The sequence below is a fragment of the Aulonocara sp. 'chitande type north' Nkhata Bay genome, linkage group LG5, assembly GCF_057382095.1.
Source record: "Aulonocara sp. 'chitande type north' Nkhata Bay isolate Kocher_YH1m ecotype deep benthic linkage group LG5, A_spYH_male_GT1.1, whole genome shotgun sequence".
Classification (NCBI taxonomy): domain Eukaryota; kingdom Metazoa; phylum Chordata; class Actinopteri; order Cichliformes; family Cichlidae; genus Aulonocara; species Aulonocara sp. 'chitande type north' Nkhata Bay.
The window spans coordinates 2190574-2217969 of record NC_141348.1 but is presented as its reverse complement, the minus strand read 5'-3'; the positions used below and the strand labels follow the sequence as shown (position 1 = coordinate 2217969).

At 42.0% G+C, this 27396-nt stretch overlaps 3 protein-coding genes across 5 annotated transcripts; all 3 read right to left on the bottom strand.

The window, feature by feature from the left end:
- Window positions 1-342: 342 nt before the first annotated feature.
- LOC147329639 (NACHT, LRR and PYD domains-containing protein 12-like) lies at window positions 343-21532 on the bottom strand. 3 transcript variants are annotated; one of them, XM_086290912.1, is made up of 9 exons: window positions 20996-21532; window positions 19054-20854; window positions 16445-16621; window positions 11104-11280; window positions 8753-8947; window positions 6420-6596; window positions 4087-4263; window positions 1543-1716; window positions 343-867 (listed from the first exon to the last, which is right to left on the bottom strand). In XM_086290912.1, the coding sequence occupies exons 1-9, from the start codon at window positions 21201-21203 to the stop codon at window positions 855-857; spliced, it is 3099 nt and encodes a 1032-aa protein (XP_086147038.1). In that variant the 5' UTR covers window positions 21204-21532; the 3' UTR covers window positions 343-854. The 3 variants fall into 3 exon arrangements, with proteins under 3 accessions (XP_086147038.1, XP_086147036.1, XP_086147037.1); XM_086290910.1 differs by lacking the exons at window positions 4087-4263; window positions 6420-6596 and having other exon boundaries at window positions 20996-21529; XM_086290911.1 differs by lacking the exons at window positions 343-867; window positions 1543-1716; window positions 4087-4263; window positions 16445-16621 and having other exon boundaries at window positions 6386-6596; window positions 20996-21529.
- On the bottom strand, window positions 11618-15080 carry LOC147329640 (E3 SUMO-protein ligase ZBED1-like). The gene is made up of 3 exons (XM_086290913.1): window positions 13678-15080; window positions 12873-13492; window positions 11618-12785 (listed from the first exon to the last, which is right to left on the bottom strand). Exons 1-3 carry the CDS (start codon window positions 14540-14542, stop codon window positions 12390-12392), a joined length of 1881 nt encoding a protein of 626 aa, XP_086147039.1. The 5' UTR covers window positions 14543-15080; the 3' UTR covers window positions 11618-12389.
- Window positions 21247-27396, bottom strand: LOC147329638 (uncharacterized). Its single transcript, XM_086290860.1, has 6 exons — window positions 27346-27396; window positions 25392-25481; window positions 25215-25307; window positions 24350-24451; window positions 21624-21702; window positions 21247-21294 (listed from the first exon to the last, which is right to left on the bottom strand). The coding sequence occupies exons 1-6, from the start codon at window positions 27351-27353 to the stop codon at window positions 21247-21249; spliced, it is 420 nt and encodes a 139-aa protein (XP_086146986.1). The 5' UTR covers window positions 27354-27396.

Below are 27396 nucleotides of genomic sequence, written 5' to 3'. Positions count from 1 at the left end.
CTGCTTCGCCTCTGGACGCAATCGGTCTCTATACCGTCCGTTTTCTTTGGAGCTGCTTTTAAGCATGTTTCATGTCGTCGTCGTTCCAACACAGTGCGTTTGTTTTGATTTGTGGACCCGGAAAATGGCGCAATACATTGCGGCGTGAACCAGGTGTAGGACTGAACTCTCCCACACACATCACATCACTATAAGACTGGACTCTCACACACATCACATCACCACACACTCTGGTTTTTCTTCATGTGCACTTCCTTATAATCTCTTTCTGCTATTTGCACATTTTTACTGTAAATTTCTAAGTTAAATCTGTACATTTTGTAATAACCTGTAAATTGTAAATACTGTAAAACCACTGTCATTTAATGGTCGGGCATTGCACAGCTACAAGCATTTCACCTCATGTCATACTGGGTATGGTTGTGTGTGTGACAAATAAAATTTGAATTTGAATTTGAAAGTTTTTCCAGGTGAGTTTGATCCAGGAGGGTCTGAAGCCAGAGTCAGACAGAGACTGTGCAGAGACTGTAGAAGGACAGAGCAGCAGCAGAGCAGTCCAGATACACTGATGATCCTCTGTCAGATCCAGAGGGACACACAGGGATGATGCTGGACTCTACATTGTGTCTGACAGTGGAGCTGTTCTCAGAGCAGTTCACTCTGCAGCACTGACAGTCATCTGCACTTCTTCTCATTCCTCTGTCAGTCACTGCTGGATGAAGCTCTCCTCTCCACCTCCCAGTAACATGGCCCAGTCAGAGCGTCTCTACACACAAGCTGCTGCTGCTTCAACCTCTCTGGATCATCAGGACACAGCTCCTCCTCTCTCAGCACACACACCGTCCTGTTTACCATCATGGCCTACACCTGCAGAGAGAAGAAGGAAGAGCAGAGGAGATAAACGAGTGTTTCCAGAGACTCTTCATCAGCTGTCAGTCAGTGATGCAGCACATCCAGTATAAAGAGCAGCAGGGACTTCAGTGCTGGGACTGTACTAGGACTCATTGTTGCTTCACTTTTTCTAATCTTTGGATTTTTATTGAAGTTGATGAAAATGTTTTTCCCTCCTAGTTTGAGTTTGGACTTTCATTCATTAGAAGAACCTTGGTGTGTCCACTCTGAGCTCTGTAGGAACCCCAACAACAAGCCCAACAATCCAGATGGACGGTTCCAGCTGTTAACTGGAGGAATTCCATCCAAACATCTGCTCTCACTAAATTCTTCCTCACCTACAGACTGTGTTCTTCACTGCTTTAAACATGGAAATGAATGCAGTCATTGGTCTGCGTGCTGCTTTGTTCAGAGAGCTGATTGGCTGTTGACAGTGTTTGATCAGAGCGTGTCAGCCGTTACCATGGTGACCATAAAGGTCAGAAACAGGAAGTGTTTGTGTCCAATCCTGAAGCCTGTCACCATTCTCCTCTCACAGCTTCACTGAGAAGCTGCAGCTTTACAGGAAACACTGGATCTTTGTTTCATACTGACTGTGTTTAGTACAATACTGCTGACAGCACCACCCACTCACTCCATCACTCTACTGACCTCAGAGTCTCCAGTCTGTAGTCTGGACTCTGCTGAAGATCAGACAGCTGCTTCACATCTGGATCCTTCAGGTTGTTTCTCCACAGCTCCAGCTGTCTCAGATGGGAGGGGTTGGACTTCAGTGCTGCTGCCAGATAATCACAGCTGATCTCTGACAAACCACAGAAACTCAATCTGTATAAAGAATGAAAGATGTAAGTTTATTAGACAAAGTGTGAGCTTGAAATCATTCAGTGTTTCATCATCTGTTCAGAGCTGAAGAAGGTTCAGAATGTAGAAGTTTAGAAAATGGAAACTCCAAACAGCTGAAGCCAACAGGAAGCAGCTTCAAACAGGAAACTGTGCAGAGTTTCAGACTATATGTCCTGATGCAGCCAGTTGGATTTTGGAGATTTGAATCTCTGTTCTGTGACTAAGTCCTTGAATCATTTCTTCCAGTTGGTCCAACAAGACAGACTAAGTGTTGGACATGTGTTGTGGCTCCATTAGGGGAGCTTCTAAATGTGATGTGATGGCCCCTCTGGGTCTGTCAGGTCACAGCACTGAAGAGAGCTCAAACTGGGCACACAGTTGTTCCAGTCTGGACCAAAGACTCTATACTGGGACTGAGGGACTGCTTTGACTGCACCCACTGGGACTTTTTAAAGGCTCATGTTCTCACTTAGATCATCGATTTCTACTTACATTTCTTTCTGGGAAAAATGGGGATTACTTTGGAAACAGGAAGTATTTTCCCCAATAAGCAGCCCTGGATTAGTAAATCACTCCAACATGTTCTCAGGCAGAAGAAGCTGTCTTGTTATGAGGGAGAGAAGAAAAAGATTGAGGCACAGAAACTTGTTGAAAGAGAGATAAAGCAGCTAAAATCAGGTGTAAAAGTAAAGCAGAGGATGAGCTGAATAAAGGACACTCAAGGCTGGCTTGGAAAGGAATGAAGTCCATGGTGGGGATGCAGGACAAGGAGCAAAGATGAATGTGATGCTGAATCAGCAGAAGACTTGGACTCATTGGATTCCAGCTTTGATATCATTGATTTCAATGAAGAGCTCTGTGATTGTAGCAAAGGGCTGGTAGCTCTGAGAGTCCCACTGATGAGGTGTTTGTGTGGAAATCTCTTAGTGGGAGCAAAGAGAGAAAAAGCCCTGGTCCTGATGCTGTGGGAGGGAAATGATTGAAGTGTGCTGTGAGGAACTGACTGGGTGATTTTCACACATTTTCCAGTCCTCCTTGGAACAACAGGAAGTTCCCAGCATATGGAAACAAAGGTTAAGTGTCCTATGGCACTCAGTGATGATGGTGCTGTGGCCCCACCACCTCCACCTCTTTGTAAAGGAACTAACTGTAATCTGAAGCTTCAAATGGGACTAAGACTTCCTCCACTAGGTGGCAGTGTCTGATGAGAAAGTGTTAGTGGAGCTGGCCTGGAGTCAGAAACAGGAAGATGCAGGATTTGGGCTGAAATGGGGAAAAGTGGTTCGCACTAGTGCCTTAAAGCAAGAAGGTTGTAGGTTGAAGCTTGTTGGCCTTTCTGTGGAGGTTGGATGTTCTCCCACAGTCCAATGAAATGCTGCTTAGGTTCATTGGTGCTTCTAAATTGGCTGTAGGTGTGGATGTGAGAGAGTGCTTCTCTGTCTCTCTCTGTTGGCCCTGTGAGGGACTGCTCACCTGTGCAGGTGGACCACGCCTCTTGCCCTATGACAGCTAGGGCACAGGCTGCAGCCCTGTGAGCCTAAGCTGAATAAACAGTTAGCAAAAATGATCCATAGATGGCCTGAAATCCCCCAGTTAGCAGTTTGGTAGATAGCTATGACATGCTAATCCCATCCAGCAGCTGTATTCTACCTGTAAGCTGATCCCTGCTGAGCCAAAGCACTTTTTCATATACAAATTACAACCTTTAATAGAAACCTATTGGTCAGCATCTTATTAGCCTGCTGTTAGCTTCATTCCACAGAAAACTGAGAGAAACTAACAGAGTTGATAAAGAATAAAGAGAAATGTGCTGATTTAAAGCCTTTGAAGTGCTTCAGATGATCTCTGTCCACTTCTGTCCACTCATTCATTCATGTAAGCTTTCTAATGCAGCTTTGATCTTCACAGTCTGCTTCATGAAACTCATTCTAACCCTGAATGTCAGAGTGTTCCTCCTTCTCTTTCCCATCATTCATGCTGGCAGTGGAGGAGATTTGGATGTTGGACTGTGTTTTGGATGATGTGTGTATGTTTGTGTTGGACTGCTGTCTGTAAAGCAAACGCACATTTTGCTTTGGATTTCAGTGTCAGACAGACTTTAAGGTGGAATGAAGAGTTGGAGAGTTTCACAGTGAATTATCCAGTGGAGGATTTTTCTTCTTCTTTGAAGGTTTGAAATGTGAACATTGTTCTGCTGCAGTCAATGGACTAAACCAGAGAAGAAGAAAACAGACTTTACCATGAAGATCCTCAGTGTGGATCAGTATAATATCAGCCTGATGTCTGCAGTTTAGTGTCAGCACAACTTTCACATCATATTCATCTCAGCACAACTAAAACATGCTGACTGACCTCAGAGTTTCAAGTCCACATCCTGGACTCTCCAGGAAACCACACAGATGCTTCACTCCTGAATCCTGCAGCTTGTTGTTGGAGCTCAGGTCCAGCTGTCTCAGATGGGAGGGGTTGGACTTCAGTGCTGCTGCCAGATAATCACAGCTGATCTCTGACAAACCACAGTCCCTCAATCTGTATAAAGAATGAAAGATGTAAGTTTATTAGACAAAGTGTGAGCTTGAAATCATTCAGTGTTTCATCATCTGTTCAGAGCTGAAGAAGGTTCAGAATGTAGAAGTTTAGAAAATGGAAACTCCAAACAGCTGAAGCCAACAGGAAGCAGCTTCAAACAAACACAACAAGAGAAAAAACTCTGAATGTTTCACATTAAAGTCGTACATTTCTCATAAAAACAGGACAAAGACTTGAAAAAGTCGTGTTTTTCCTTCCAGGAACCACAAGGCTTCACTTTTAAAGGTGAAGTGTGAAAGAAATGGACATATTTGAAGTCCAACACCTTTTTCCAGTCACATTATTAAAGCAGACAAACTACAAGCTCATTTTCATTCCAACACGTCATCTTCTGACCTGGACTAACAACACTGGTCTCTATGTGCAGCTGGCTGTGAGACCAGTGCTCAGGGAGCGTCTACAAAGTGCAACACTGAAAGAACATCACACACTCATTTGCTTCCAGCACTTTCACACAAACATCTACTGTCATTATTGTCACCAAACTCTGTGGATCCTTTATTGCAAATTCAAATGGGATCAAATGGTCAGACAAAAGAGGGTTATGAGGAAATATGATGAAATGTTGTGTATTAGCAGCAAGTTATTGAATCATTTTCCTCAGAAACCAAACAAAATGATTGACAAACATGTTTTTACAAACTCAGTGTTGGACTTGGATCAGCAGGATAAGCTGATGTTTAAAGGCATTTGAGTCTCGCTGTATGAGAGTCCAGTTATTACTCAATATTTATGGATGATGTTCTTTCAGTGTTGCACTTTGTAGACGCTCCCTGAGCCTCACAGCCAGCTGCACATGGACCAGCTGACATTACCCAGCATTAGAGGCGGCTGTAAAAAAATGGATTTTCCTATTTAAATGGTTTTAATTTGAATAAAGCGATGTTGATTCATTCAATCCTGAATCGATTTTTAATATAAATGTATTTTGCCAGAATCTCAGGTTAAAGCTCCCAAAAGTATTTCAACAACAAGCAAACAGATAAAACAGTAAATGAGAGCAGCTAAACACACAAAGATGGAAACACAGAGCGTGGATCGTTCACTCGACGGCACGTACACGGACACGCCGTCGGGGCTGAAAGTGGACAGCTCACAGATCCTGAAGCTGCAGGTTTCATCTGTCTCCAACCAAATCTGACTGAACCAGCAGCAAAAGAAGATCCAAACTACGCTTTACGTTTGATGAACATCGTCATGAATTCTCTCTGACTTTGACGTTTACTTCCTGCACAGCTCTCTCTCTCTCAGTGTACTTCAAGAACAGTTTACCTTCAAAAATCTGTTTCCTGCATTATTCACTGCTTATTACGCACCAGTCTGCTGTTGTGTTCACTGCTGTCGGCCTCTGAAAACAAAGCCTCATTTCTGCTGTTCAATACTGAAGAAATGTAAACCTTTTAAAATGATGACAGATTACAAACTCTCAGCTGTGTCTGTAATCAAACCTCTGTAACTTTGCTTCACTTCAGCAGCATCAGCTCATGTTCACATGTTGATTCATGGTTTGCTTCAGTTTTTGATGGACTGCAGAATATTTTGAAGGTTATCTGCTATAAAAAGCCAGAACAGGAAAATCTGCTTCATGTGTTTCTGTTTGATCCTCAGTGACTTTGACACAAAGGCCTCTGCTGTGATGATCACACCTCTGATCAAGTCTCACAGTGTCAGCTTTGTTTTTATACATATGGATATGTGCTGATAAATGATCAGAGTTATAATATTTCCCACTGTCTGCTGTGTGCCGTGACCTTTGACCTGCTAAAGACAGTCAGCTGTGGATTATTCATTGTTGTGTCTGATACTTAGAACTGTGAGGAAGAACACTACACAGTTAATCAGGGTCCCCTCTCTCTGAATCAGGAAAGGTGGGCAGGCCGCGTGTGGGCCGCGGGCCATACGTTGAGTCTCACTGTTTGAAATGTGAACATTGTTCTGCTGCAGTCAATGGACTAAACCAGAGAAGAAGAAAACAGACTTTACCATGAAGATCCTCAGTGTGGATCAGTATAATATCAGCCTGATGTCTGCAGTTTAGTGTCAGCACAACTTTCACATCATATTCATCTCAGCACAACTAAAACATGCTGACTGACCTCAGAGTTTCAAGTCCACATCCTGGACTCTCCAGGAAACCACACAGATGCTTCACTCCTGAATCCTGCAGCTTGTTGTTGGAGCTCAGGTCCAGCTGTCTCAGATGGGAGGGGTTGGACTTCAGTGCTGCTGCCAGATAATCACAGCTGATCTCTGACAAACCACAGTCCCTCAATCTGTATAAAGAATGAAAGATGTAAGTTTATTAGACAAAGTGTGAGCTTGAAATCATTCAGTGTTTCATCATCTGTTCAGAGCTGAAGAAGGTTCAGAATGTAGAAGTTTAGAAAATGGAAACTCCAAACAGCTGAAGCCAACAGGAAGCAGCTTCAAACAAACACAACAACAGAAAAAACTCTGAATGTTTCACATTAAAGTCGTACATTTCTCATAAAAACAGGACAAAGACTTGAAAAAGTCGTGTTTTTCCTTCCAGGAACCACAAGGCTTCACTTTTAAAGGTGAAGTGTGACAGAAATGGACATATTTGAAGTCCAACACCTTTTTCCAGTCACATTATTAAAGCAGACAAACTACAAGCTCATTTTCATTCCAACACGTCATCTTCTGACCTGGACTAACAACACTGGTCTCTATGTGCAGCTGGCTGTGAGACCAGTGCTCAGGGAGCGTCTACAAAGTGCAACACTGAAAGAACATCACACACTCATTTGCTTCCAGCACTTTCACACAAACATCTACTGTCATTATTGTCACCAAACTCTGTGGATCCTTTATTGCAAATTCAAATGGGATCAAATGGTCAGACAAAAGAGGGTTATGAGGAAATATGATGAAATGTTGTGTATTAGCAGCAAGTTATTGAATCATTTTCCTCAGAAACCAAACAAAATGATTGACAAACATGTTTTTACAAACTCAGTGTTGGACTTGGATCAGCAGGATAAGCTGATGTTTAAAGGCATTTGAGTCTCGCTGTATGAGAGTCCAGTTATTACTCAATATTTATGGATGATGTTCTTTCAGTGTTGCACTTTGTAGACGCTCCCTGAGCCTCACAGCCAGCTGCACATGGACCAGCTGACATTACCCAGCATTAGAGGCGGCTGTAAAAAAATGGATTTTCCTATTTAAATGGTTTTAATTTGAATAAAGCGATGTTGATTCATTCAATCCTGAATCGATTTTTAATATAAATGTATTTTGCCAGAATCTCAGGTTAAAGCTCCCAAAAGTATTTCAACAACAAGCAAACAGATAAAACAGTAAATGAGAGCAGCTAAACACACAAAGATGGAAACACAGAGCGTGGATCGTTCACTCGACGGCACGTACACGGACACGCCGTCGGGGCTGAAAGTGGACAGCTCACAGATCCTGAAGCTGCAGGTTTCATCTGTCTCCAACCAAAACTGACTGAACCAGCAGCAGAAGAAGATCCAAACTACGCTTTACGTTTGATGAACATCGTCATGAATTCTCTCTGACTTTGACGTTTACTTCCTGCACAGCTCTCTCTCTCTCAGTGTACTTCAAGAACAGTTTACCTTCAAAAATCTGTTTCCTGCATTATTCACTGCTTATTACGCACCAGTCTGCTGTTGTGTTCACTGCTGTCGGCCTCCCAAAACAAAGCCTCATTTCTGCTGTTCAATACTGAAGAAATGTAAACCTTTTAAAATGATGACAGATTACAAACTCTCAGCTGTGTCTGTAATCAAACCTCTGTAACTTTGCTTCACTTCAGCAGCATCAGCTCATGTTCACATGTTGATTCATGGTTTGCTTCAGTTTTTGATGGACTGCAGAATATTTTGAAGGTTATCTGCTATAAAAAGCCAGAACAGGAAAATCTGCTTCATGTGTTTCTGTTTGATCCTCAGTGACTTTGACACAAAGGCCTCTGCTGTGATGATCACACCTCTGATCAAGTCTCACAGTGTCAGCTTTGTTTTTATACATATGGATATGTGCTGATAAATGATCAGAATTATAATATTTCCCACTGCCTGCTGTGTGCCGTGACCTTTGACCTGCTAAAGACAGTCAGCTGTGGATTATTCATTGTTGTGTCTGATACTTAGAACTGTGAGGAAGAACACTACACAGTTAATCAGGGTCCCCTCTCTCTGAATCAGGAAAGGTGGGCAGGCCGCGTGTGGGCCGCGGGCCATACGTTGAGTCTCACTGTTTGAAATGTGAACATTGTTCTGCTGCAGTCAATGGACTAAACCAGAGAAGAAGAAAACAGACTTTACCATGAAGATCCTCAGTGTGGATCAGTATAATATCAGCCTGATGTCTGCAGTTTAGTGTCAGCACAACTTTCACATCATATTCATCTCAGCACAACTAAAACATGCTGACTGACCCCAGAGTTTCAAGTCCACATCCTGGACTCTCCAGGAAACCACACAGATGCTTCACTCCTGAATCCTGCAGGTTGTTGTTGGTCGAAGACCAGGAGTCATTACTCAGGTCCAGCTCTCTCAGATGGGAGGGGTTGGACTTCAGTGCTGCTGCCAGATAATCACAGCTGATCTCTGACAAACCACAGCCCCTCAATCTGTATAAAGAATGAAAGATGTAAGTTTATTAGACAAAGTGTGAGCTTGAAATCATTCAGTGTTTCATCATCTGTTCAGAGCTGAAGAAGGTTCAGAATGTAGAAGTTTAGAAAATGGAAACTCCAAACAGCTGAAGCCAACAGGAAGCAGCTTCAAACAAACACAACAAGAGAAAAAACTCTGAATGTTTCACATTAAAGTCGTACATTTCTCATAAAAACAGGACAAAGACTTGAAAAAGTCGTGTTTTTCCTTCCAGGAACCACAAGGCTTCACTTTTAAAGGTGAAGTGTGACAGAAATGGACATATTTGAAGTCCAACACCTTTTTCCAGTCACATTATTAAAGCAGACAAACTACAAGCTCATTTTCATTCCAACACGTCATCTTCTGACCTGGACTAACAACACTGGTCTCTATGTGCAGCTGGCTGTGAGACCAGTGCTCAGGGAGCGTCTACAAAGTGCAACACTGAAAGAACATCACACACTCATTTGCTTCCAGCACTTTCACACAAACATCTACTGTCATTATTGTCACCAAACTCTGTGGATCCTTTATTGCAAATTCAAATGGGATCAAATGGTCAGACAAAAGAGGGTTATGAGGAAATATGATGAAATGTTGTGTATTAGCAGCAAGTTATTGAATCATTTTCCTCAGAAACCAAACAAAATGATTGACAAACATGTTTTTACAAACTCAGTGTTGGACTTGGATCAGCAGGATAAGCTGATGTTTAAAGGCATTTGAGTCTCGCTGTATGAGAGTCCAGTTATTACTCAATATTTATGGATGATGTTCTTTCAGTGTTGCACTTTGTAGACGCTCCCTGAGCCTCACAGCCAGCTGCACATGGACCAGCTGACATTACCCAGCATTAGAGGCGGCTGTAAAAAAATGGATTTTCCTATTTAAATGGTTTTAATTTGAATAAAGCGATGTTGATTCATTCAATCCTGAATCGATTTTTAATATAAATGTATTTTGCCAGAATCTCAGGTTAAAGCTCCCAAAAGTATTTCAACAACAAGCAAACAGATAAAACAGTAAATGAGAGCAGCTAAACACACAAAGATGGAAACACAGAGCGTGGATCGTTCACTCGACGGCACGTACACGGACACGCCGTCGGGGCTGAAAGTGGACAGCTCACAGATCCTGAAGCTGCAGGTTTCATCTGTCTCCAACCAAAACTGACTGAACCAGCAGCAGAAGAAGATCCAAACTACGCTTTACGTTTGATGAACATCGTCATGAATTCTCTCTGACTTTGACGTTTACTTCCTGCACAGCTCTCTCTCTCTCAGTGTACTTCAAGAACAGTTTACCTTCAAAAATCTGTTTCCTGCATTATTCACTGCTTATTACGCACCAGTCTGCTGTTGTGTTCACTGCTGTCGGCCTCCCAAAACAAAGCCTCATTTCTGCTGTTCAATACTGAAGAAATGTAAACCTTTTAAAATGATGACAGATTACAAACTCTCAGCTGTGTCTGTAATCAAACCTCTGTAACTTTGCTTCACTTCAGCAGCATCAGCTCATGTTCACATGTTGATTCATGGTTTGCTTCAGTTTTTGATGGACTGCAGAATATTTTGAAGGTTATCTGCTATAAAAAGCCAGAACAGGAAAATCTGCTTCATGTGTTTCTGTTTGATCCTCAGTGACTTTGACACAAAGGCCTCTGCTGTGATGATCACACCTCTGATCAAGTCTCACAGTGTCAGCTTTGTTTTTATACATATGGATATGTGCTGATAAATGATCAGAGTTATAATATTTCCCACTGTCTGCTGTGTGCCGTGACCTTTGACCTGCTAAAGACAGTCAGCTGTGGATTATTCATTGTTGTGTCTGATACTTAGAACTGTGAGGAAGAACACTACACAGTTAATCAGGGTCCCCTCTCTCTGAATCAGGAAAGGTGGGCAGGCCGCGTGTGGGCCGCGGGCCATACGTTGAGTCTCACTGTTTGAAATGTGAACATTGTTCTGCTGCAGTCAATGGACTAAACCAGAGAAGAAGAAAACAGACTTTACCATGAAGATCCTCAGTGTGGATCAGTATAATATCAGCCTGATGTCTGCAGTTTAGTGTCAGCACAACTTTCACATCATATTCATCTCAGCACAACTAAAACATGCTGACTGACCTCAGAGTTTCAAGTCCACATCCTGGACTCTCCAGGAAACCACACAGATGCTTCACTCCTGAATCCTGCAGGTTGTAGTTGTTACCCAGCTCCAGCTCTCTCAGATGGGAGGGGTTGGACTTCAGTGCTGCTGCCAGATAATCACAGCTGATCTCTGACAAACCACAGCCCCTCAATCTGTATAAAGAATGAAAGATGTAAGTTTATTAGACAAAGTGTGAGCTTGAAATCATTCAGTGTTTCATCATCTGTTCAGAGCTGAAGAAGGTTCAGAATGTAGAAGTTTAGAAAATGGAAACTCCAAACAGCTGAAGCCAACAGGAAGCAGCTTCAAACAAACACAACAACAGAAAAAACTCTGAATGTTTCACATTAAAGTCGTACATTTCTCATAAAAACAGGACAAAGACTTGAAAAAGTCGTGTTTTTCCTTCCAGGAACCACAAGGCTTCACTTTTAAAGGTGAAGTGTGAAAGAAATGGACATATTTGAAGTCCAACACCTTTTTCCAGTCACATTATTAAAGCAGACAAACTACAAGCTCATTTTCATTCCAACAAGTCATCTTCTGACCTGGACTAACAACACTGGTCTCTATGTGCAGCTGGCTGTGAGACCAGTGCTCAGGGAGCGTCTACAAAGTGCAACACTGAAAGAACATCACACACTCATTTGCTTCCAGCACTTCCACACAAACATCTACTGTCATTTAGGGCTGCACGATATTAGGAAAACCTGCGATGTGCGATAACTGTGATCAATACTGCGATAACGATATGACTTGCGATAAAATAAATAGCAAAAAAAAAACAAAAAACAAATACATAATTTCCGTTTTACTGCACAGTTTTATTTAATGAAAGCTGCTGTATTAGCAGTGTAACAACAAAGTGCAGTCAAACATTGAAACATTGCCCCCATAAAAAAATTTCTGAGGCTTGAATTCTGAAAGACATCCTTCCCGGTCTCTATAATTAGTTTTAAATAAACATAACTTAAATTATACTGCAAATTATCTCTATGCAGTTGTTCATCATTTTACCATTCACCAAGTAGTTATGATGCAAGTCAAAACTGGAGTGGAAACTTTACTAGATTAAACTATAGGTAAGAACTTGTCTGCTGTGGGAACACACCAAAGAACAATTCTCTACCTTTGTGGTCGTACTGGCCAAGACTAATATTATCAACAATTAAGAACAATGTAGGTAGTGTATTTTTGTAATTTTTTGAAAAAAAAAAAAGGTTTCTCTATCTTGCATTCATCCTTCCTGAGTGAATGTTTTTTATGGCAAGTTCTTGTTAAGGAAAACCAACATGTTTACTCTCCAAGGTTTTAAACATGTGCGCTGACATGTTACTATGTTTCCTGATGTACTAAAAAGTCTCTCTGAAGGTGAGCTACTTGCAGGTATGCAGAGATACTTCCTTGCAAGCTTGCTTAGCTGTGGGAATGTCATTTTGTGGAGTTTCCACCATGCCAAGGGGTCTTCCTCACTGTCTATGGCCGTGGATAGCAAGTAGCTGTTAAGCTCAGCTTCAACAGCTTGTGAGAGATGCATAAAAGAGGAGGTAGGGATTGGAGCTGCCTTGAAGAAACTGCCCAGGGACTTTTTTGCCTTCTTCAGGGGACGACTGGGTGGATCATCTGTCTGGGCCTCTGGTTCAGCGGAGCTTCTCTCCTGGAACAGAAAGCAGATTATAAGAAAAGTAAACATTTTGGACTAAATATGAATTGAAAGGTTTTATATATAAGCATGCATGAATACCTTCTGTGCCACTGCTTCCATTTCTGACATCACTCTGGTCTTGATGTCTGAGACTCGATCAGTGCTGGTGTAGCTGACTTTAAATCTGGGATCCATGAAGCACGCCATGTCCATAAGTTCCTGGGTAGCTGGATTTTCATATTTAGTAATCAGGTACTCGAGGATTTTCTTCTTAATTGATTTTGTCAAATCACTGTCTTCTTCCTTCTCTGCAAGCACCGACGTCTTCATCAGATGAAGGACTGGTTTTACATATGAAACACTAACGTAGCTCTCACCAGACAGGGCATCTGTAAAGTCTTGCAGGGGGTGTAATGCCTGGTTGACAGACTCCAGTACCTCAAGATCCTGCCAAGTAGGAATCAAGTGTCTTGATTTCTTGTCTGCTGAGATGACATCAGAAATGGCCCGCTGCTGCTCCAGGACTCTCTCAATCATCTTCTGCCTGGAACCCCACCTGGTTGGGCATTCTGTGATCAGTGTGTGCTCTGGGAGGTTGAGCTTCTGCTGTGCTTTTTTCAGAGCCATCTTTGCTTTCCAGCTGTGGCAAAAATGTCCAACTAACTTTTTGCAAAGTCCAATGGCTCGGGCAATGCGGGCATCATCTTTGATAGAATTTTCTGGAGAAATAAGAGGAAACAAAAAAACTGTCATGTTTAAAACCTTTTTTTTAAAAAAAAAAAACTAATTGAAATTTATAACTAAAGTTGTCTAAAAAGGTAACATTATCCTTATCAATATCAATTTGATAATAATGTATAGCACATTTTCATTGCTAAAAAGATCTGCCTTGAATAAAACTTACCGATTGCAAGGTGCAGCCTGTGTCCAAAACACTGAAGTCTGACCCAGTTGTTTAGCTCCGTGGCTCTCACAACATTGGCACCGTTGTCTGTGGTGATGCACACTTGTCGATCTTCTTTAAGATCCCAGCTGGCTAACACCTCACGTAATACATGGGCTATATTTTCACTAGTGTGGGAGTCTGGAAAATACACAGTCTCTAGACACCGTGTTTTCAGTTCAAAGTCTTCGGTGAGGAAGTGCACTGTGAAACTCATATATGGTTCCGTTGTACGACTTGACCATAGGTCTGTAGTGCTTGCGTAGTTTTCAGCTTGGCTCAGTTCAAACATGACGGTCTTGCGGCATGTTTCATACATTTGTGGAATGGCGACATGTGAAAAGTAGTTTCGTGAGGGGATGCGGTATCTCTGGTCCACTTTATGTATCAGACTGGTGAAGCCCTCTCTGCTAACTGTATTTATAGGCATCATGTCTTTAGCCAAAAAATGTGTAATGGCCTCTGTTATTTCTTTGTACCGCTTCGACGTTTTCTCATAAGGAATTCCACTTGAAAAACTCTGATACAGAGACGGCTGTTGGACTGCTGCGCTCTTTGTCTTAACATTAGCAACCTTTGTTTGGCTAGCCCTGTCTTTCTGGAACTCTTCAAACAGTTCTCTGTGGTTGTATTGAAGATGATGGTGGAGATTAGTCGTGTTTCCTCTGGTGGTTGCCACGAGTGTTCGGCAAGTTTTGCAGAGTACCTGTGTTTGGAGAACGTCGTCTTTATCAAATCCAAAGTACCTCCAAATAAGTGAGGTACTATTTTTTTTTTTAGCCACGAGTTCAGTAGCATTCTCGTCACGCGTCTCGCTCTCAGCCATTACAACTCTGACTCGTTGCTGCAGCGTTGTTCGCGCCCGACCTGCGTAGGAGGCGGGCCTCTAATCCATTTGATTGGTTAATGCCGTGAAGGGCTCTATTCGACTGGTCAAATGTGTAAATGGATTTCTTTGATTGGTAAATTCTTTACAGCACGTGTGTAAACATTTTAAGGTACCCAATTATCGCAGTTTACGCCGTCTTTTGCGATGGGCCCATCGCGCAGGCTGATATCGCGATGACAATAAATTTTCGATTTATCGTGCAGCCCTACTGTCATTATTGTCACCAAACTCTGTGGATCCTTTATTGCAAATTCAAATGGGATCAAATGGTCAGACAAAAGAGGGTTATGAGGAAATATGATGAAATGTTGTGTATTAGCAGCAAGTTATTGAATCATTTTCCTCAGAAACCAAACAAAATGATTGACAAACATGTTTTTACAAACTCAGTGTTGGACTTGGATCAGCAGGATAAGCTGATGTTTAAAGGCATTTGAGTCTCGCTGTATGAGAGTCCAGTTATTACTCAATATTTATGGATGATGTTCTTTCTGTGTTGCACTTTGTAGACACTCCCTGAGCCTCACAGCCAGCTGCACATGGACCAGCTGACATTACCCAGCATTAGAGGCGGGTGTAAAAAAATGGATTTTCCTATTTAAATGGTTTTAATTTGAATAAAGCGATGTTGATTCATTCAATCCTGAATCGATTTTTAATATAAATGTATTTTGCCAGAATCTCAGGTTAAAGCTCCCAAAAGTATTTCAACAACAAGCAAACAGATAAAACAGTAAATGAGAGCAGCTAAACACACAAAGATGGAAACACAGAGCGTGGATCGTTCACTCGACGGCACGTACACGGACACGCCGTCGGGGCTGAAAGTGGACAGCTCACAGATCCTGGAGCTGCAGGTTTCATCTGTCTCCAACCAAAACTGACTGAACCAGCAGCAGAAGAAGATCCAAACTACGCTTTACGTTTGATGAACATCGTCATGAATTCTCTCTGACTTTGACGTTTACTTCCTGCACAGCTCTCTCTCTCTCAGTGTACTTCAAGAACAGTTTACCTTCAAAAATCTGTTTCCTGCATTATTCACTGCTTATTACGCACCAGTCTGCTGTTGTGTTCACTGCTGTCGGCCTCCCAAAACAAAGCCTCATTTCTGCTGTTCAATACTGAAGAAATGTAAACCTTTTAAAATGATGACAGATTACAAACTCTCAGCTGTGTCTGTAATCAAACCTCTGTAACTTTGCTTCACTTCAGCAGCATCAGCTCATGTTCACATGTTGATTCATGGTTTGCTTCAGTTTTTGATGGACTGCAGAATATTTTGAAGGTTATCTGCTATAAAAAGCCAGAACAGGAAAATCTGCTTCATGTGTTTCTGTTTGATCCTCAGTGACTTTGACACAAAGGCCTCTGCTGTGATGATCACACCTCTGATCAAGTCTCACAGTGTCAGCTTTGTTTTTATACATATGGATATGTGCTGATAAATGATCAGAATTATAATATTTCCCACTGCCTGCTGTGTGCCGTGACCTTTGACCTGCTAAAGACAGTCAGCTGTGGATTATTCATTGTTGTGTCTGATACTTAGAACTGTGAGGAAGAACACTACACAGTTAATCAGGGTCCCCTCTCTCTGAATCAGGAAAGGTGGGCAGGCCGCGTGTGGGCCGCGGGCCATACGTTGAGTCTCACTGTTTGAAATGTGAACATTGTTCTGCTGCAGTCAATGGACTAAACCAGAGAAGAAGAAAACAGACTTTACCATGAAGATCCTCAGTGTGGATCAGTATAATATCAGCCTGATGTCTGCAGTTTAGTGTCAGCACAACTTTCACATCATATTCATCTCAGCACAACTAAAACATGCTGACTGACCTCAGAGTTTCAAGTCCACATCCTGGACTCTCCAGGAAACCACACAGATGCTTCACTCCTGAATCCTGCAGCTTGTTGTTGGAGCTCAGGTCCAGCTGTCTCAGATGGGAGGGGTTGGACTTCAGTGCTGCTGCCAGATAATCACAGCTGATCTCTGACAAACCACAGTAACTCAATCTGTATAAAGAATGAAAGATGTAAGTTTATTAGACAAAGTGTGAGCTTGAAATCATTCAGTGTTTCATCATCTGTTCAGAGCTGAAGAAGGTTCAGAATGTAGAAGTTTAGAAAATGGAAACTCCAAACAGCTGAAGCCAACAGGAAGCAGCTTCAAACAAACACAACTAGAGAAAAAACTCTGAATGTTTCACATTAAAGTCGTACATTTATCATGAAAACAGGACAAAGACTTGAAAAAGTCGTGTTTTTCCTTCCAGGAACCACAAGGCTTCACTTTTAAAGGTGAAGTGTGAAAGAAATGGACATATTTGAAGTCCAACACCTTTTTCCAGTCACATTATTAAAGCAGACAAACTACAAGCTCATTTTCATTCCAACAAGTCATCTTCTGACCTGGACTAACAACACTGGTCTCTATGTGCAGCTGGCTGTGAGACCAGTGCTCAGGGAGCGTCTACAAAGTGCAACACTGAAAGAACATCACACACTCATTTGCTTCCATCATCCAACCTGAAGAGGAAACAGAGACGCCTCCCCTTCAAAGTAAAAGCTGCTCCTTTTGGACACAGTATCAAAGAAAGTCTACAGTATAACATAGAAAAGACAGAAAAAAGTTTTGGTTGTTTTTAAATTGTGCAGAAATGAAACTACACTAAGCTCAATTATGTGACAGACATTTCATCCCATGTCAGTTTGGCCTCATCCTGGGCCGGATTATCCAGCACACACTCTGACCACAGGCCCAGGGGCCACGCACAGCTGGGCTCCATCCAAGAGACAACAAACAAACCAACACAATAATAAAAAGCACCATGTGATCTTCTTACATCTTCAAGACAAACATAGTAAAAACATGAGCATATTTGTTTCCTGATAAAATGATGTGACAGGTAGAACAGAGTAAAGTGGTGGTGTTACAGCCTTTCTCCCCTCTGCTGCCGAGGCTGTTAGTCTCTCCCAAACTCAGCTACAGGACTTCCAAATGAATGAAAGCAGCAGAAGTGGCTTTACAAATGAAAGAGGAAGAGGAGAAGAAGAGGAGAGGGAGGCCACCCTGACCATCACTCCAGCTGAAAACATCACACTTCCATTAAAGTTGGTGAGGAAATGTTGAGCAGGATGAGCTGCTGGCTAATCTGGAGGCTGTAGCAGCAGCTCACAGTCACAGTGGATTTCCACTCATGAAAAAGCTCTGGCTGCTTCATTTCTCATCTCATATCAGAGACTTTAATGCTTCACTGAAGCTGTACTGTGATGCTTCCATATTCCAGTGAGGCCTCCATAATGATTTCAGCTGTTCTGTACACACACTGTGTGCCCTGTATGGCTCAAAGTCTCTGCAGCCTGTTTTTATCTGCTATCATCAGATCTTCATCATCCTCATTCACATCCCTCACACACTCTACAGCCTCATCAGCACTGACTTCATCTTCACTGACTGATGGAGCACAACATGAACCTGTGGAGGCTGAAACACTGTCCTGTCAAACATCTCCCCGTCACCACTCCACTTCTGTCAGCCTTTAAATGAACCCTGCTCAAGTCTGTCACTTCTGTTTGGAGCCAAAAGAGGTTAAAGATTACGCCACTACATTCTTGTCTAGAAAATATTAAAGTGTATTTGGTGACACACAAAAAAGGGTAAAGTTTAAGTATAGTTTGGGTCCACACATGTCCAAACCCTGGTGTGTAGGCCTACTTAGTATTGAGAAAAGCCCACTAAAAGAACGCCCACCAGACCAAAGCAATGGTTTTGACTTGATCAGCATTAACCCCGCCCCCTGACTTTGATGGGTGAAGCTGACAAATAAAATGTATTTATGAACAGCGATGCAGGGCCAGGAGTAGCAACGTGAATTAAATAAATACATCATTAAATAATTCATTAAATGTGTCAGTAAAATAATTAAAATAGAAAACAAACCAATAATTGATTAAATATGTAATTAACTAATTAGAATTGTACATAAATAAATAATGAATTATTTTAAATGAAATTAACCGATAATTCATTATCAATATATTTTTTTAATTAATTACTGAAATAAATAATTCATTAGTGATGTATTTATTTAATAAACCATAAAATTATTGCTACTTTACTCAAAATAAATTTAAGACATCAATATTAAAGGTTAAATTATGATAATGAATACATGCAACTATAACTGATGACATAAGAATTTGGATTTTTAAGCTAAAGCGAAGCTGCTGACTCACTTGGCATGTTACTCTCAAATCCTCCCTAATAACAAGAACATAATTACACTTTAGCCACAAGAGGGCAGCAGCATTAATACAAGTCACGTGTATATAAAGGTACAGTGATTATATTACAGTGATTTTGACAAAAACAAAACAGAAGTTCATGGCAGTGTGTTTTTCATAACATACCAACCAAATTAAATAATAAAAACTTTATAACTTACAGAGCTTTTTTAGAGACTTTGACCACTGGCAGCAGCCTCAGAAGAGCCTCCTCTGAAGCAAAGTATTTCTTCAGGTCAAAAACATCCAGATCTTTTTCTGATGACAGTAAGATGAAGACCAGAGCTGACCACTGAGCAGGAGACAGTTTATCTGTGGAGAGACGTCCTGATCTCAGGGACTGTTGGATCTCCTCCAGTAGAGAACGATCATTCAGTTCATTCAGACAGTGAAACAGATTGATGCTTTTCTCTGCAGACAGATTCTCACTGAGCTTCTCCTTGATGTACTGAACTGCTTCCTGATTGGTCTGTGAGCTACTTCCTGTCTGTGTCAGCAGACCTCGTAGGAGAGTCTGATTGGTCTGCATTGAAAGACCCAGGAGGAAGCGGAGGAACAAGTCCAGGTGTCCATTTGGACTCTGTAAGGCCTTGTTCACAGCACTCTGGTGGAGAGATTGGAGTTTTGGTTTATCAAATAGTTTAGACCACATGGACGTTGTTTGTTGTTCTTCCAGCAGATTGAGTCCAGAGTTGATGAAGGTCAGGTGGACATGAAGAGCAGCCAGAAACTCCTGAACACTGAGATGAACAAAGCAGAACACCTTGTTCTGGTACAGTTGTTTCTCCTCTTTAAAGATCTGTGTGAACACTCCTGAGTACACTGAGGCTGCTCTGATATCGATGCCACACTCTGTCAGGTCTGGTTCATAGAAGATCAGGTTTCCTTTCTGCAGCTGATCAAAAGCCAGTTTTCCCAGAGACTCAATTATCTTCCTGCTCTCTGGACTCCAGTGTGGATCTGTCTCAGCTCCTCCATCATATTTGATCCTCTTGACTTTGGCCTGAACCACCAGGAAGTGGATGTACATCTCAGTCAGGGTCTTGGGCAGCTCTCCTCCCTCTCTGGTTTCCAGCACATCCTCCAGAACTGTAGCAGTGATCCAGCAGAAGACTGGGATGTGACACATGATGTGGAGGCTTTGAGCTTTCTTGATGTGGGAGATGATCCTGCTGGCCTGCTCCTCATCTCTGAATCTCTTCCTGAAGTACTCCTCCTTCTGTGGGTCAGTGAACCCTCTGACCTCTGTCACCATGTCGACACACTGAGGAGGGATCTGATTGGCTGCTGCAGGTCGTGTTGTTATCCAAAGGCGAGCAGAAGGGAGCAGGTTCCCTCTGATGAGGTTTGTCAGCAGCTCATCCAATGAGGTGGACTTTCTTGTTTCAGTCAGGATTTTAGTTTTGTTGAAGTCCAAATTAAGTCGACACTCATCCAGACCATCAAGTATGAACACAACCTGGAAGTCTTCAAGCCTGCAGATTCCTGATTCGTTAGTTTGATTAAAGAAGTGATGAACAAGTTCCACCAAGCTGAACTTTTCCTCTTTCAGCACATTCAGCTCTCTGAAAGTGAATGGAAATATGAACTGGATGTCCTGGTTGGCTTTGTCTTCAGCCCAGTCCAGGCTGTATTTCTGTGTTAAGACTGTTTTCCCAATGCCAGCCACTCCCTTTGTCAGCACTGTTCTGATTGGTTCGTCTCTTCCAGGTGAGGCTTTAAAGATGTCTTCTTGTCTGATTGTTGTTTCTGGTCTGTCTGGTTTCCTGGATGCTGTTTCAATCTGTCTGACCTCATGTTCATCATTGACCTCTGCAGTCCCTCCCTCTGTGATGTAGAGCTCTGTGTAGATCTGATTCAGGAGGGTTGGGCTTCCTGCTTTAGCGATGCCCTCAAACACACACTGGAACTTCTTCTTCAGTTGGGCTTTAAGTTCACGTTTACGGAGTGAAGCAAATATTTCTGAAAATAAGAAATTCAGAAAAAACTATTATATAATAAATATCATAGCCTTTCAGTACCCTGAAAGGATGAATGTCTATTGGTCCATTTCTTGAGCTATTAGGAAAGATCAATATTCAGTCTTTAGAGAAATTCTCTTACTGCTCTGCAGATGGTCAGCCATCTCATGCTGCTTAAGTCTCCTCAAGAAGTGGAGTGTGATCTTCAGAAATGCTTCTCTGCAGCTCTTTCTTTCATCTTCATCCTCTCCTTCAAACATCTCCTCATCCTCCATCTGGCTCTTTAAAGTTTCTGGGTGATCTGGACTCAGAAGCTTCTGGATCTTCTTCAGCTCGTTCTTCACAAACATGGTGATGTTGTCCTCCAGCCGCTGGAAAAGAAGACTATATGAATTACCCAGTGGTAAATGGACTGGTTCTTATATAGCTCTCTTTGATACTCTGTGCACACAAAGCATTTATACAACATGCCTCATTCAACCAAGCACATTGTTCTATGCTTAAATACTTTCTTTCACACTCTGATGGATGCATCAGAGGGCAGCTTGGGTTTAGTACGTTACCCAGTACATTTGCCAGCCAGGGTTTGATTCACAAACCTTCTGACTAGTAGCTGACCTGCTCCCCTCCTGAGCTACAGTCACCCCAATCTGACTGAAATCATGGAGCCCAAACTCTGATTTATGTTGGACACACTGACAATCCTCTGGTCCACAAAGTGCAGCATAGAGGTGACTGAAAAGAACAAATGTAAACGTAGTATTACAAACCATAACCACAGAGTCCAGGTGTGTTTGATGTTGCTGTGCAGACTGACCAGTGGAAACCTCTGCTCTCTGCTGGTCCACTCTGTGGAGGAGTAATGTATAATTAGCTCATGTTATGTCTGTCCACACACAGACACAAGCTAAAGGTCCATGAAGTGATGTTTGGATGGGTTCAGTCAATCAGATGACTGTCATGGTGAAGCTTTGCTAGTCCTGCTGATCCCACTGAGAATTAACAACTCAGTTTCCAGATGTCTGTAGTTTTCTGCTCAGTTTCTTTAGTCCCAACAGCTCTTACCATCTCCTGCATAAAGCTTTCCCTGCATGCTCAGATGCCCTGGAACAAGGTGCTCTCTTTATATCAGTGACTGGTTTAAAGGGACAACTTGCAGTGCTCGCCAAACTTTGTGTCAGCAAAAATCAATGAACGCAAAAACATGAACTTTTCAGATATTTTGTTTTACAATGTTACAAAACTCAGTTCACAACTACACAGTCTGATTTACAAGTACAAAATATTTATGACCACAGTTTGAGCCGATGTATGTCCCGAGTCTGTGGACTCAGTAGTTTTGTTTTGATTGTTATTGTCTTTTGTTACAATTTCATTCTGATTAAGATTTTCTAGTTCTGAGGTTTTGGTTTCTGTGTTCCCTCTGTACTGTGTTAGTATTGTCTCTGTGTTCACTTCCTGTTTTATTTTGACAGTGCCATGTCCTACGTTAGTGTGTCTACTTTTGCTTCAATAATTGATCAATGATCAATACTTTTTTCAGTAGAGGTTATCTTAGCTTCTGCACAGGCCATCTCCACTGCACTTCACCGTTTCAATAAAGCTCACTCATTTCACAGCAGTGTCGGCATCTTGGGTCCTTTATTAAATTCAACATGGCTCGCCCCGCTAGCCGTGACATAAGATGTGAAAACAATATCCAAAAAACATGAGGGACAAACAGGGAATAGTTTTAAGGTGCAGGACCAACAAACTGAGTCTAGCCATGAACTCAGAGTTGATTGAATTAGTATTTTGAATTGGCTGATCTGAGTTACTTCAATCAAGTCTATGTTCACTTTGAGTTAAGATTATACGTGATTGATGTAAAAGAAAAAAGCCATCATCAGCAACTGATTCTGATTTAGCAGGTTTTCAAATCTAAACGGTACCCATCGCTAGCTGGCTGTAGTTAAACCTTTACTTAAAAAGCATCCCTAGACCCAGCTGTCTTAGCTAATTATAGGCCAATCTCCAACCTGACAATCCTTGAAAGAGTAGTTGGGGGGAGTCAATCAGAGGGGCAGTGTGATGATCTTAGGTTACAAACTACCGCAGTCAAGTCATTAAGGGAAACAGGATCAAACTGCTCTAAGACAGCTGAGCACACAGGAGAAAGACTCGGATCTGAGGCAGCAGTCGGCGAGACAAGAGCCCTAATAGATAGAAGCTTGTTGTTAAAAATGCTAAAAATTCATCACAAATACTTGGTGAAGAAATGACTCCGACATTGTCACGTGAACGAAGAAAACGATTGAGGACATTAAAAAGTACCTGAGGCCTGTGACTGTTTACTGACACTAAGTTTAAGACTAACTGTGTCTGCAGTTTTTACAGCTTCTTGGTGAGCAGAAAGACAGAAAGTCTTTAAAATCTGTAGAGAAACATACAATCTGTCCTTTTTCCATCTCCTTTTGGCGCGTCTACAGTCACGTCTAAGGGAGCGCGTATGTTCATTCAGCTTGAACATTTTGTGCTACAAAATGTCTGCAACAAGACCAACTCACATCTTCACAACACCAAGAATTTTTCCCCTTTTCTTTGGAGAAACTGAGAAGCCAATAGGATTGTAGCTCAAACTTGCCCACAGTCCTGCTTCATCACTGCTCACTCCTACCTGCGTTGGTGCTGAGTGGACAGTCATAGCCTGCTGCTAGCATGAATGCTAAATGTACTGCTGTGGATGATCAGCAGAAAGACATGTTGTCAGTTTGACTGTTTGCTGTATTTAAAGTGTTTTTCTCAGTTCATCTGTATTCAAAGTGCATTCGGGGCTTTAGCTGACAGCTCTTTGTGCTAACAAACTAAACTCTCTTAGTTTAAGCCAACAGACTTTACCAAACACAAAGCCTGCTGCTGCCTCCATGGGTTAGCTTGTGTGACTGGTGTTTACACCAATGAAATCTAAATCACACTAATGTGTCCTCCAAGGTGTTTGGTGGGAGCACTGAGTGAAACATAAGAGCTCTGGTAAAATAACAAACAGGGCTGTGAGAGCAACTGAAGTGATAAAAATACTGTTTAAAGATAAAAAACACTTTGATGTTCTCTCGTCACCTAACAAAGTCCAAACCCTGTGAACTATTTTAGCTTTAATAATTGTGGATTCAGGTATCCTGAACCCATCTTTGGACATTTGTAATTAAATATTTTAAAACTCCATCAGAGACTCCTGATGTGGCTGTTTGGAGAAGGAAAAGAGGGACAAAGTGGAGCGTCGAGCTGAGGCTTCATTCACTGCAAACCTACAGTTATGTTTCCTTATTTCTGCTGTTTGCATGTTCACAGCTGAAATAAAGCTGCCTCTTTGACTTCATCCTGTTGTGTTTGGGTCCAATCCTGCCTGCCACACAGCGCTACAGGACAAAGTCTAAGATTTTTATCTTTTTAATGAATTTTTGGTCATATTTATCCAGGAAAACACAAACATGTAAAGGAGTCATCACAGGTCTCTGACCTCGTTGGTCCAGGTTCACCACTGAAGTTTGGAGGATGATCATTGGACCAGTCACTCCTCACAGACGGACAGCTGGATCCTGCAGACTGTGACCTCTGACCTCTGCAGACACAAACATGTTTTATTCAATGATCAATTCTCTGATAAAGTGATTGAAGCAGCTGTGATCACACAGACTGCAGATAATGCAGCTGTTTCCTGTCAGCAACAGTCCTCTTAGATTAGAGTTCAGCTTTTTACAGGAAAACAAACGTCCCTGAATGCAACAGTGAGACACAGTCTGCCTGTGTGGCTGTGATAGCTGCCGTTAGGAGCGCTCATGTGTTTGCAGTTAGACGAGGAGATGTTACCATCATGGACACGTTAACAAATCCTGCAGCATCACGTGGCACAAACACTTTGTGTTCCTGTCATCTGCAAGCAACAGGAAGTTCATTAATAAAGGCGGGATGGAGACGCGACTGTGATGGTTCTCCTTCATCCAGCTGTTACACACATCTGGGCTCACACGACGAGCCTTTGTCTAATACAGCAGCTGCTCTCTGAACACTTTTCTGAAGAGGAGCTGCACAAACCTTTGTTTGCTTTCTAGAGCAGCGTATCAAAGTCAAACTACCCACTGCTAGCAGCTGTTTCTATCATAGTTTAGGATCCAGATGTGTGAGGTCTAAATTTACACCTCTGATTAAAATACATAGTTAAAAACAGCCAATTGTGTCCAAATGTGTCTTAAACCAGATAAACTGACAGTTACAGCTGAGCCTGTGTGTCCTTGGAGACACTGCTCTGCTACAGAGATGCATTTTAGAAACCAGGAAACATCAAAATCATTTAAATCAGAGAGTTCTTGTTACTAACAGCTCACCTCTCTGCAGCAGAGACTTTAAAATCATTGATGACATCTTTAGACGCGTGACTCTTACAGGACACAGAGCTGGGTGGAGGTCCAGGCTGGTTCCTGTGAATAATGATGGAGCAGTGATGTGAGTGCTGAGCTGTGACATGGAGAAGAGTCATGGACAGTTAGAGATGGTCATCTCACCTCTGAGCTTTGGTCTGGCTCTCATGTTCCCCACACAGAGTGCTTTTAGAGGGAGGGACTCCCTCCTCTCTGTCCTCACACTGATCCATGCTGCTCAATTCACATCAGCTCACACACACTTTCTACCTTCACCTGCAGAGGAAACACAAATCAGCCCAGCGACACACTGACTGACCCACTCATGATGATTAATTCAGACACGTTTTAATCCCCAAAAGTTGATTCTGTTCATCTGGATGTTTTCAGTGGGAGAAACGTTTCATGACTCATCCAGGTGACTCCTTCAGTCTCAGCTGACTGCAGGTTTCCAACCTTATAAACAGGACATTTGCACAATGGCTGGGAGGTCATGACCATTGATCAACAACCACTGATCAATGGCCATGAGTCCCATTCACAGAGAGTTGGGGAATGTCTGCAATCACAGCATTACTAACCTAACCCTTACCTGGATGATTGAGCATCCAGACACTTTTTAATATTTTACTAATTTAATAATTTAATTTAATTTAATTAATTTAACTAATTTAATATTTTACTAATTTCTGAAGCTTTTTACCAACTTTGTTCAAATTGGTCTGCTGTCATTTTATTGTTGACAAAAAGAGATTTTGAGTTTGAGTGTTGACGTTTTCATGTGGGACTGTTGCTGCAACACCAGGATGTTACTACAGAATACACTTTATATTGTGAGCACTTGGATGTTAGTCCAGTGGTCCTAAACTGACACACCTGCACCTGGATTCATTCTGACCAGATTTTAGCCCAACAGTGTTTCATACTTAATACATCAGACACAAACTCTGCAGCTGTCATTGTGTGCAGTGTGTGTGCAGTGTGTGTGCAGTGTGTGTGCAGTGTGTGTGCAGCGGGACACCGTGTCCTATGAGTGTTATACTACAATAAACAGAGCCTGACCGCGGGCATAAAGAGGGCAAAAACCCACTTATGCTCTAAAGATTAAGTTCTATTTCTCTTCAAATGACCCTCAGAGCATGTGGAGGGTCATTGAACGCATCACAGATTACCTCAAGAACAACAGGCTGAAGAACATAAAAACAAACGCAGAGTTTCTGTCTGACGGTTTGAACATGAAACAGGAATTATTGAGCAAAAACGGCCAGTTTACAAACTCTGTGGAATTTATGAACTAACATCAGCGCATTCACCTACAATACACGAATAAATATCACCAGTTAAACTGAAAAAGGAAAAAACCTGCATACAAATACGACAGCAGACTATAGCGAACGAGCAGAGAAATGCATTTTATAGATGAAGTGTTGGCAGCGACTTCTGAAAAGCAACTCTTTCGTAATTTCGACTTATTAACTTGGAATTTTGAGAAAACGAACTCAAAATTAAGAGTTAGTGCTGTCAATCAGTAATTTACGTGAATGACGTAATTTCCTTGTTACCCGGAAGCTGAAGCCCTCAGCTACAAATGCTACAGCTAAGATACCAGAATTACAGCCAGTCATAAATGCACAAATTGCTGATTATTGTCTGTGTGGCTTCACAAATGATGAAATCTTTCTGTTATTAGCTGAATCACATGGCGTTAATATCAGCTAACGTACTCTCGAAAGCCGATTTGTTGCGATGCGGTTTTGAGTGCGCATTGTAGCTGGATTACTGATTGGCAGAACTAACTCAAAATTTCGAGCTACTTTTCTCAACATTTCGAGTTAATAAGTCGAAATTTCGAGAATGGATCCTTTTTTGTGGCGGAAACGGGCTTCCGTAACAGACTGATGGAGGCAGGAGAAGCTGCCTACAGACATCAGTCAGTGGATCCACAGTAACATCGACTCTGAGTTCAGCTGCTGATCATCAACTGTTTCTGTCTCGTTCCCAGACTCTGATCTCACATAAAACGAAGCAGATTTATGCTGAAACTAAGCTGCACACAGCTGATGTCAGCCAGGAAAACAGTACAGACTGCTAACGTTACCTTAACATGGAGACGATCAACTGCGCCACAACATTCACGAAAGCGAAAGTA